The sequence below is a fragment of the Oncorhynchus tshawytscha genome, linkage group LG18 (genome assembly GCF_018296145.1).
Source record: "Oncorhynchus tshawytscha isolate Ot180627B linkage group LG18, Otsh_v2.0, whole genome shotgun sequence".
NCBI classification, from domain to species: Eukaryota; Metazoa; Chordata; class Actinopteri; order Salmoniformes; family Salmonidae; genus Oncorhynchus; species Oncorhynchus tshawytscha.
The window spans coordinates 35,689,214-35,700,238 of record NC_056446.1 but is presented as its reverse complement, the minus strand read 5'-3'; the positions used below and the strand labels follow the sequence as shown (position 1 = coordinate 35,700,238).

The 11,025-nt window shown below is 43.1% G+C and overlaps 1 protein-coding gene and 1 long non-coding RNA gene across 4 annotated transcripts in view; one reads left to right on the top strand and one right to left on the bottom strand.

Annotated features, from left to right (window-relative positions):
* The window catches only part of LOC121839993, a 1,340-nt gene extending 213 nt beyond the window's left edge, over positions 1 to 1,127 (top strand). The window contains exons 2-8 of the long non-coding RNA XR_006079289.1: positions 368 to 419; positions 462 to 585; positions 621 to 644; positions 715 to 814; positions 857 to 908; positions 954 to 1,057; positions 1,095 to 1,127. This is a non-coding gene — a long non-coding RNA (uncharacterized LOC121839993). The remainder of the gene's footprint in view (positions 1 to 367; positions 420 to 461; positions 586 to 620; positions 645 to 714; positions 815 to 856; positions 909 to 953; positions 1,058 to 1,094) is intronic.
* Positions 1 to 9,113, bottom strand: part of LOC112217942 (transcription initiation factor IIA subunit 1) — a 24,316-nt gene extending 15,203 nt beyond the window's left edge. For 2 of the 3 annotated variants that reach the window (XM_042300988.1, XM_042300990.1), the window contains exons 1-3: positions 8,862 to 9,112; positions 4,343 to 4,444; positions 3,961 to 4,120 (exon numbers count right to left, since the gene is read on the bottom strand). In XM_042300988.1, coding sequence (XP_042156922.1) covers positions 3,961 to 4,120; positions 4,343 to 4,444; positions 8,862 to 8,891 — 292 coding nt within the window. In that variant the 5' untranslated portion in view covers positions 8,892 to 9,112. Of the gene's footprint in view, positions 1 to 3,960; positions 4,121 to 4,342; positions 4,445 to 8,861 lie in introns of all 3 variants that reach the window. The other variant, XM_042300989.1, reaches the window with a different exon arrangement.
* Between the last annotated feature and the right edge of the window lie 1,912 nt (positions 9,114 to 11,025).

Sequence of the window (11,025 nt, the reverse complement as noted above, 5' to 3'; positions counted from 1 at the left end):
GGCTAAGGTAGGTGGCTTTAAATGGGCTAAGGTAGGTGGCTTTAAATGGGCTAAGGTAGGTGGTGGCTTTAAATGGGCTAAGGTAGGTAGGTGGCTTTAAATGGGCTAAGGTAGGTAGGTGGCTTTAAATGGGCTAAGGTAGGTGGCTTTGGGCTAAAATGGGCTAAGGTAGGTGGCTTTAAATGGGCTAAGGTAGGTGGTGGCTTTAAATGGGCTAAGGTAGGTGGTGGCTTTAAATGGGCTAAGGTAGGTAGGTGGCTTTAAATGGGCTAAGGTAGGTAGGTGGCTTTAAATGGGCTAAGGTAGGTAGGTGGCTTTAAATGGGCTAAGGTAGGTAGGTGGCTTTAAATGGGCTAAAATGGGCTAGGTAGGTGGCTTTAAATGGGCTAAGGTAGGTGGCTTTAAATGGGCTAAGGTAGGTGGCTTTAAATGGCTTTAAATGGGCTTTAAATGGTAGGTAGGTGGCTTTAAATGGGCTAAGGTAGGTGGCTTTAAATGGGCTAAGGTAGGTGGCTTTAAATGGGCTAAGGTAGGTGGCTTTAAATGGGCTAAGGTAGGTAGGTGGCTTTAAATGGGCTAAGGTAGGTAGGTGGCTTTAAATGGGTGGCTTTAAATGGTAGGTAGGTGGCTTTAAATGGGCTAAGGTAGGTGGCTTTAAATGGGGTAGGTGGCTTTAAATGGTAGGTGGCTTTAAATGGGCTAAGGTGGCTTTAGGTAGGTGGCTTTAAATGGGCTAAGGTAGGTGGCTTTAAATGGGCTAAGGTAGGTGGCTTTAAATGGGCTAAGGTAGGTGGCTTTAAATGGGCTAAGGTAGGTGGCTTTAAATGGTGGCTTTAAATGGGCTTTAAATGGTAAGGTAGGTGGCTTTAAATGGGCTAAGGTAGGTAGGTGGCTTTAAATGGGCTAAGGTAGGTAGGTGGCTTTAAATGGGCTGGTGGCTTTAAATGGGCTAGGTAGGTGGCTTTAAATGGGCTAAGGTAGGTGGCTTTAAATGGGCTAAGGTAGGTGGCTTTAAATGGGCTAAGGTAGGTAGGTGGCTTTAAATGGGCTAAGGTAGGTAAAATGGTAAGGTAGGTGGCTTTAAATGGGCTAAGGTAGGTGGCTTTAAATGGGCTAAGGTAGGTGGGCTAAGGTAGGTGGCTTTAAATGGGCTAAGGTAGGTGGCTTTAAATGGGCTAAGGTAGGTGGCTTTAAATGGGCTACGGTAGGTAGGTGGCTTTAAATGGGCTACGGTAGGTAGGTGGCTTTAAATGGGCTACGGTAGGTAGGTGGCTTTAAATGGGCTAAGGTAGGTAGGTGGCTTTAAATGGGCTAAGGTAGGTAGGTGGCTTTAAATGGGCTAAGGTAGGTAGGTGGCTTTAAATGGGCTACGGTAGGTAGGTGGCTTTAAATGGGCTACGGTAGGTGGCTTTAAATGGGCTAAGGTAGGTAGTTGGCTTTAAATGGGCGTAGGTAGGTGGCTTTAAATGGGCTTTAAAAGGTAGGTAGGTGGCTTTAAATGGGCTAAGGTAGGTAGGTGGCTTTAATGGGCTAAGGTAGGTGGGTGGCTTTAAATGGGCTACGAAAGGTAGGTGGCTTTAAATGGGCTGGTAGGTAGATGGTTTTAAATGGGCTAAGGTAGGTGGCTTTAAATGGGCTACGGTAGGTGGCTTTAAAGGGGTGTAGGTAGTTGGCTTTAAATGGGTGTAGGTAGGTGGCTTTAAAGGGGTGTAGGTAGGTGGCTTTAAATGGGCTAAGGTAGGTGGCTTTAAATGGGCTAAGGTAGGTGGCTTTAAATGGGCTTTAAATGGTAGGTAGGTGGGCTTTAAATGGGCTAAGGTAGGTGGCTTTAAATGGTGGTGGCTTTAAATGGGCTAAGGTAGGTGGCTTTAAATGGGCTAAGGTAGGTAAATGGTGGCTTTAAATGGGCTATGGGCTTTAAATGGGCTAAGGTAGGTAGGTGGCTTTAAATGGGCTGAGGTAGGTGGCTTTAAATGGGCTAAGGTAGGTAGGTGGCTTTAAATGGGCTAAGGTAGGTGGCTTTAAATGGGCTGAGGTAGGTGGCTTTAAATGGGCTAAGGTAGGTGGCTTTAAATGGGCTGAGGTAGGTAGATGGTTTTAAATGGGCTAAGGTAGGTGGCTTTAAAGGGGTGCAGGTAGGTGGCTTTAAATGGGTGTAGGTAGGTGGCTTTAAAGGGGTGTAGGTAGGTGTTCCAGGGAACTGTGGGTTTTTGTATAGCGCTTTTCATGGTCCAAAGATTCTCATACACAGGAGGTAGACCCAGTAGGGATGAAATAGACAGGAGGTAGACCCAGTAGGGATGAAATAGACAGGAGGTAGACCCAGTAGGGATGAAATACACAGGAGGTAGACCCAGTAGGGATGAAATAGACAGGAGGTAGACCCAGTAGGGATGAAATAGACAGGAGGTAGACCCAGTAGGGATGAAATAGACAGGAGGTAGACCCAGTAGGGATGAAATAGACAGGAGGTAGACCCAGTAGGGATGAAATAGACAGGAGGTAGACCCAGTAGGGATGAAATAGACAGGAGGTAGACCCAGTAGGGATGAAATAGACAGGAGGTAGACCCAGTAGGGATGAAATAGACAGGAGGTAGACCCAGTAGGGATGAAATAGACAGGAGGTAGACCCAGTAGGGATGAAATAGACAGGAGGTAGACCCAGTAGGGATGAAATAGACAGGAGGTAGACCCAGTAGGGATGAAATAGACAGGAGGTAGACCCAGTAGGGATGAAATAGACAGGAGGTAGACCCAGTAGGGATGAAATAGACAGGAGGTAGACCCAGTAGGGATGAAATACACAGGAGGTAGACCCAGTAGGGATGAAATACACAGGAGGTAGACCCAGTAGGGATGAAATACACAGGAGGTAGACCCAGTAGGGATGAAATAGGATAATTAGAGGTGTTAAAGGCTTCATCCGTACTATAACGGTGGACTTCGCTCGTCCGCCTGACGCTCAACTCTAGCAGGCTTGTAACTGTGCATACAAGTCGCACATGGCTAGTCGAACAACCATACTCTTCATTGAAACAATGCTGAATCATCAATCATTGGGTGAGTCCATTGAAATGAAAGAAAAATTATATTGTAAATTCCAGCAGGCGATGGGGTGATATAGACTCTTAGAAGTACACATCTTTATGTTATTAATTATCGTTAATGCTATCTTTGGTGGGCTTATTAATGATTATCAATAATTGTATTAAGTCATACTGTGTGAAGCTGTGTGTGAAGCTCAAAAGGCATTTCTCATGAATATTTTAACGTGACTATTTTAAAACACAAAAAAAACATCTGATGAATAACATATTTAAAAATCAGTCGTCTTCCTCAAATGAAGGGGATGATGACGCAATCTTTGCAAGAGGGGGGGAATCTGATTTCATCGGTCCTCAACCGTTGGCTCAGTCATTTCATTCAGGGTAAGTGGAGTTAGCTGTGAGTTAGCCTGCCCCGGAGCAGGTTAGTTCTGAAGGATTCGTTGCCATAGAAACTTACCTGGCTTAAAAGGTGAGCCACTTTTGTTTGAACGGTTATCCCGAGTTGAACTCAGAGTTGACCGAAGTTACCTCGCTAACTCCTCAAACCTGCTTGGTAAAATACCCCTCTGGACACAGATTAAGCCAAATCCTAGTATTAAAAGCATAATCAATTGAGAATCTCCATTAGACATTATATCTTTTTTGGGGCTAGGGCTAGGCTTAATCTATGTCTGGGAAACCAGCCCATTATGGCTGCGTTTAGACAGGCAGCCCAATTCTGATCTTTTTCCCACTAATATTTTCCCACTGGTCTTTTGAACAATCAGATCAGCTCTGAAAAAGATCTGATGTGATTGATCAAAATACAAATGAGTGAAAAATAAAATAATTGGACCGCCTGTCGAACACATCAAATGTAGTCTACCGGGAACAACAGAGGTGGTGTGTCAGGGCCGATGCCTGGGACTCACCTTGCTGCTGCGGGGGCAGGAGGACCTGCTGTGTCTGGGCTTGCTGGGTGGCCTGCTGGGCCTGTTGTGCCTGCTGCTGGGCTGCTGCCTGGAGGGCAGCCTGCTCCTCTGTGTTGAAGCCCTCCACTGCCTTACTCTGCATTAGCTTGTTCTCCCACAGCTAAAAGACAGGGAACTTTAAAATGGAGGGTAGACTGTTGACCACCATTTTGACATTTGTATTGTCTATTCTACTTTTTACAAAACTACAGGGACAGAGAGGTTATCAGTGGAAACTACATCAAACGGGAGCTACAAAAGGGAAACCAACACTAGCGCAGACAAGAGAGAACGACATTCTAGAATGAAATGTCACTAGAAGGAAGAGTTCTGTGTTCTGTACCGTTTTGAGTTCCATGAGGACCTGCTCGTCCACCCCCTCATCCAGGAAGAGCTCCCGGACCTCGTTGATAACATCTTCAATCACAGACCTGTACAGTTTAGGCTGAGAAAACATACAGAGTACTGTTAGAAGGGCTCTAATGTATATTATAAACGGGGTGGTTTGAGCCCTGAATGTATGACAAAAAAATATCCTCTATATACAGTGCATTTGGAAAGTATTCAGACCCTTTGACGTTTTCCACATGTTAACGTTACAGCATTTTTCTAAAACTGATTAAATAAAAAAATCTATCCACACACAATACCCTATGACAAAGTGAAAACAAGTTTAGATGTTTGCGCAGAAATATCTTATTTATATAAGTATTCACACCCTTTGCAATTGAGCTCAGGTGTAGGCAATCAAGTTGTAGATGTTTCTACAACTTGATTGGAGTCCACCTGTGGTAAATTCCATTGATTGGAGATGATTTGAAAAGGCACACACCTGTCTATATAAAGGTCCCACAGTTGACAGTGCATGTCAGAGCAAAAACCAAGCCATGAGGTCGAAGGAATGGTCCGTAGAGCTCCGAGACAGAATTGTGTCGAGGCACAGATCTGGAGAAGGGTAGCAAAACATGTCTGCAGCAGTGAAGGTCCCCAACAACACAGCGGCCGCCATCGCTCTTAAATGGAAGAAGTTTGGAACCACCAAAACTCTTCCTGGAGCTGGCTGCCCAGCCAAACTGAGCAATCGGGGGAGAAAAGCCTTGGTTAAAGGTGACCAAGGACCCGATGGTCACTGTCAGAGCTCCAGAGTTCCTCTGTGGAGATGGGAGAACCTTCCAGAAGGTCAACCATCTCTGCAGCACTCCACAAATCAGGCCCTTATGGTAGAGTGACCAGACGGAAGCCACTCCTCAGTAAAAGGCACATGACTGAGTTTGCCAAAAGGCACCTAAAGACTCTCAGACCATAAGAAACAAGATTCTCTGGTCTGATGAAACCAAGATTGAACTCTTTGGCCTGAATGCCAAGCGTCACATCTGGAGGAAACCTGGCAACATCCCTACGGTGAAGCATGGTGGTGGCAGCATCATGCTGTGGGGATGTTTTTCAGTGGCAGGGACTGGGAAACTAGTCAGGATCATGAACAGAGCAAAGTACAGAGAGATCCTTGATGAAAACCCGCTCCAGAGCGCTCAGGACCTCAGACTGGGGTGACGGTTCATCTTCCAACAGGTCAAGACCCTAAGCACACAGCCAAGACAATGCAGGAGTGGCTTAGGGACAAGACTCTGAATGTTCTTGAGTGGCCCAGCCAGAGCCCGGACTTGAACCCAATCAGACATCTCTGGAGAGACCTGAAAATAGCTATGCAGCGACACTCCCCATCCAACCTGACAGAGCTGGAGAGGATCTGCAGAGAAGAATGGGAGAAACTCCCCAAATACAGGTGTGCCAAGCTTATAGTGTCATACCCAAGAAGGCTTGAGGCTGTAATCACAGCCAAAGGTTCTTCAACAAAGTACTGAGTAAAGGGTCTGAATACTTGTGTAAATGGGATTTATTTATTTATTTTTACCTATTTTTGCTTTGTCATTACAGGGGTATTGTGTGTAAATTGATGAAGAAATCAATTTATTTAATCCATTTCAGAATAAGGCAGTAACATAACAAAATGTGGAAAAGGGGAAGGGGTCTGAATACTTTCTGAATGCCCTGTTTACAAAAGTATGTGGACATCCCTTCAAATTAGTGGATTCAGCTATTTCATCCACACCCATTGCTGACAGGTGTATAAAATCGAGCACACAACCATGCAATCTCCATAGACAAATATTGACAGAAGAATGGCCTTATTGAAGAGCTCAGTGACTTTCAATGTGGCACCGTTATAGGGTGCAACCTTTCCAATAAGTCAGTTTGTCAAATTTCTGCCCTGCTAGAGGTGCTACGGTCAACTGGAAGTGCTGTTTTTGTGAAGTGGAAACGTCTAGGAGCAACAACGGCTCAGCCACAAACTAGTAGGCCACACAAGCTCACAGATTGGGACCACTGAGTGCTGAAGCGCGTAAAAATTGTATGTCCTCGGTTGCAACACTCAATACCAAGTTCCAAAATTGCCTCTGGAAGCAATGTCAGCACAACGACTGTTCATCATGTGATGTACTTTTCACTGTTCTACTCACCTTGTTGACCAGTTTATAGCAGCAGTAAGGCACCTCAGGGGTTTGTAGTATATTGCCAATATACCACCGCTAATGGCTGTATCCAAGCACTCAGAGTTGCGTCTTGCGTAAAAACAGCCCTTAGCCGTGGTATATTGGCCATAATATACCATCAACGGCATATTATTGCCTAATGTTAGCTGGGTGCTGCATTATTTAACGTTAACTGCATTATTGCTTAAGTATATTTATTTCACATGGTGACAACTGAAATGTACCACGGTAAAGAATGTTGGCTAACAAATGATCCAATATTTTGTATTTTTTTTTTTTATGTAAATTTTGAGCTTGACGACCTTTGAACTTCAGTCACACGTATTCAAACTGCATACCATAACATATTCAAAACTAACTAAAGCCCAAAACGCCCAAAAAGCCCAAAACGGCAACAGAATAAACGTGCCATTCCTAACTATGTTAAATCAGTTAGAAACGATGAAATTATGCAAGTAAAACATTTCAGCCCCCCAGTGACAGCAAAGAGAAACGTTTTCATGTTATTTTCCTGCAATTCTGCACATTTAGCCAAGGGGAGTAGAGAAAATGCTGCCGTTCTAAAGCAAGTCTGCTGCAATTCAATACGTTTTACAATGGGGCAGAGAGATTTAGCTATTTGATAACTAATTTCATGCCATGGGGCAGAGATAAAATGTGCAGTTGTACAGCTTAATTTCCTGCAATTCTACACATTTTTCCATAGGATGGAGGCAAATGTTTGCTGTTTTTAATATGACAACTGATGATCAATGGGCCCCACCCCAGTTGGTAATTCCACCATGCTTACTACACGTTTAGATACCTGGATGCTAGACGAATTGTCCGATCTCATTTGGGATGATTGAGTGACTGCTGATGCACAACCAACATTTCAAAATTGCATCTTGTTTATTCTAACTCAACAGTAAGTTGAGACCCTGACTGATTCATTTGGATTTTTTATTGGGCCGCCTGCCAGTTCCCCATCCCTGGGACACCTAGATCTATTTAACACTGATGTTTCATGATAGCCATGGCATTGGCAGCCACCTAGCTAACAGATCATCGAAAGACCAGCGAGCATTCACACCATAAACATCAATCGGCATTTATGGTATACTCAAAACGTAAACAATCGAAAGACACTGATCAGTTGTAGCTAGTTAAACTCAATCGGCCTTGCACAAAATACACATTTCAATCGACCATTATTGGCCCAAACTAAAATGGTTGCATGGACACAGGTCAGTGTCCTTATTCGTCGGTGTCCGTTGTGGTGGACCTCAGTCTCCCTCCCTACTATAAAAAGCTCTGATGTTTATATGTAGAGCCGGTGACGTGGCGTCGAGAAGCGCCTTCCCATCCCGGGCAGTCTATATTAGAGAGCCAATATGGCGGTATAAAACCGAGCTGCGGAAAGGAGGAGGGTCACAACCGTAGAGAGGAGACATGGACGCGGTTTTTTACCGAGCGGGGGTCAGCGACCATTGCCTGGTGCTCGGAGTCGCTATTCAAATGATGGATGTAAATTGAATGGCTGGTATCTAGATTGTGTTATTTTAGTGAGTTAATGTAATTTTAGAGATGGGGGGGCCAGCGAAAGAAAATGTTGAATAGGAAAGAGGACATTTGGCTTGGGACGGCTTGCTGACGTTAGCAGCCTTGTTCGTGGGCTGAGGCATTGAACATGATTTGAAATGATCAAGCAAATACTTTCTGTCTGACAGATGAATTGTGATAAAATTGGAATTTAACATCCGCATTGGATGAGAAGGTGCTTCCAACTGTAACCTTACGTCGAGGCAAACTACCAGCTCTCATTGAATTGGAGGAACAATACCCCAACGCAATTCTTACTCGTTAGGTATTAGTAACACTAGACCCATTTCTAAACTAGGAAACACATTCCTGGAAACGCACCAGGTAATGTAGGCTGATGCATGCTAGTTAGCTGGCAGCCAAGATTGCAAATCAGTCTACATTGCAAATAAAAAAGGCTCAAGTCACATTCTACTATTTAGCGAGCTATGTCGTTAATTTAACCAAAGACTTGTCTTCTGGTTTAGATTAGCCCAGATTAGCAACGCCATTCACCAGTTGTATTCAGGAAAAATGCAGAGGATTCAAATGGTTTCGAAAAGGGGTTAAAATGGCCGATTGTTGTACTTATGGCTATCATTTTTATTAAGGAGAACATCCACTGTTTGCCAACAACACTCCCTAAAGTCCCTTTTAATATGCTTCCACTCAAAATGCCAACCTTTTTCTGGCAGCTAGCAGTTTGCCATCATCAGTTCTTACTGACTACCCTCTGACAATGATCCTTACCACTTGATTCGAGTTAGCCGAGCTCGCCATTACGCGTAGTGTAAAACCACACAAATCAAGCGAGGAATAACAGCAAAAAAATAAATTAAAAAACGATCTAAAACAACTGGGTACGACACTTAAAAATAGACGGCATAACTTTTGTAAATAAAACACAGATTTTAACGGTCTTATTTACAAACACGGACTCTGCCTTCCCAGCCGTCCTTCACCCGCCGTTGTCCTCCTTTATATACCGAGCATGGAGCTGCGAGTGCGCGAGACATAGGGCAGGGTCAACCCGGTCATTACCGCGAGATTCCGCGGGAATATCGTCCAGGAGAAAACAGGGACGAGTTCAGCAGGACACAACGTGTTGGAACGTTCAGATAGAAATGTATTATGTAGAATCATTCAAATGCATTTCTGACAAAAAGAACAAGGACTCATGTGTAGGCTCTATTCATGGAATTTCTATCTGCAACGTTCGACAACGTTTGGCAAATGAACGCGGTTCAACTTCAGCTTTGACAGTACTGGGAAATATATTATTACATTGTGTACTGGAAATTGAATGATTGAGAATGCTCACAAAATCAAATTGCTTTGTTTTACAATTTCTGAATTGCTTTGACGTTGAACTGACGTCTGAGCCCAGCGGATGTGCACATACAGTGCACCCACGGTATAGACACTTTACCCCTGCCTACTTGTACATTCTGTATCTACTTCAATCACCACGTATCCCTGCACAATGATATGGTAGAAGTTCACACGGTATATAATTTAATTCGTGTGTGATTTATTTCTCATGTGTTTAAACATTTTGTTATTTAACTCAGCATCGTTGGGAATGAGCTTGTAAATTATTTTCACTGTATTCGGTGCACGTAACAAATACCATTTGTCACATGATACCATGCTGTGTTTCCATGTGTTGCTGCCTTGCTATGTTGTCGTTTTAGGTCTCTCTTTATGTAGTGTTGTGGTTTCTCTCTTGTCGTGATGTGTGTTGTTGTATTTTTTTATTTATTATTATTTTTTTTAAATATATTTTTTGTTTTTTGAATTTTACCCCTTTTTTTCCCCAATTTCGTGGTATCCAATTGTTTAGTAGCTACTATCTTGTCTCAATCGCTACAACTCCCGTACGGGCTCGGGAGAGACGAAGGTTGAAAGTCAATTATAAATTGTTCTTAACTTGCCTAGTTAAATAATGGTTAAATAAAACATTTAAAAAACATTTGATTTGATTTACTCATTAAAAACATTTGATTTGATTTACTCATTAAAAACTTTTGTGTACCCTCTCCCTTCATAACTGTGAATTCCTTTATTCTTAGTGTTCTATTTGTCACATGGTAGGTACCGCCCAAACTTTGCAAAGCACTTTGTCATTCAATACTGTTTGCAATCAAAGGTGATACATTATAATAGATAATACTAATATATTATTCGCCTCTTCCTCTCAGATGTCATCCATTTCTTCCCCCAAGTGTTTTTTGCCAGTGACCGATTCAGGAGACACTTGGATGTAGTAACTTATTGCCACCACTAGAGGGTGATCACACACCAGGACAAACACACAGATTATCCGTTTCCAAACCGTATGAATACCCACGTCACAATCAATTAATGCAAGGTGAAAGGCATACGCTACTAGTTTTTGGTCCCAAAAACTAAAAGCATCGTTTTTGGGACAAATCACTCGCTCAAAGCTATTTATTATTGAATAATTTGGCCAATTGAGCAAGTTGAGGTGACTAAAACAGCTGGGCACTAGATAGCAAGCAAGCTGTCATGGTCAAAACATTTTGACTCAATTATTGCTAAAATGGAAGAGGTCTGGCGTTGATAAGGCTTTCTTGACATCTCAGTCAATGAGACAGGTCCTACAGCCCTGGTTTTGTCACACCTGGAATACTGCCCAGTTGTGTGGTCATGTGCGGCAAAGAGGGACAACAGTACCAGACAACAGTTTGTACATAATTATTCAGGGTTTTTCTTTATTTTTCCTATTTTCTACATTGTAAAATAATAGTGAAGACATCAACACTATGAAATAACACATACGGAATCATGTCGTTTTTTCGATTCTTCAAAGTCACCCTTTGCACACTCTTGGCATTCTCTCAACTAGCTTCACCTGGAATTATTTTCCAACAGTCTTTAAGGAGTTCTCACA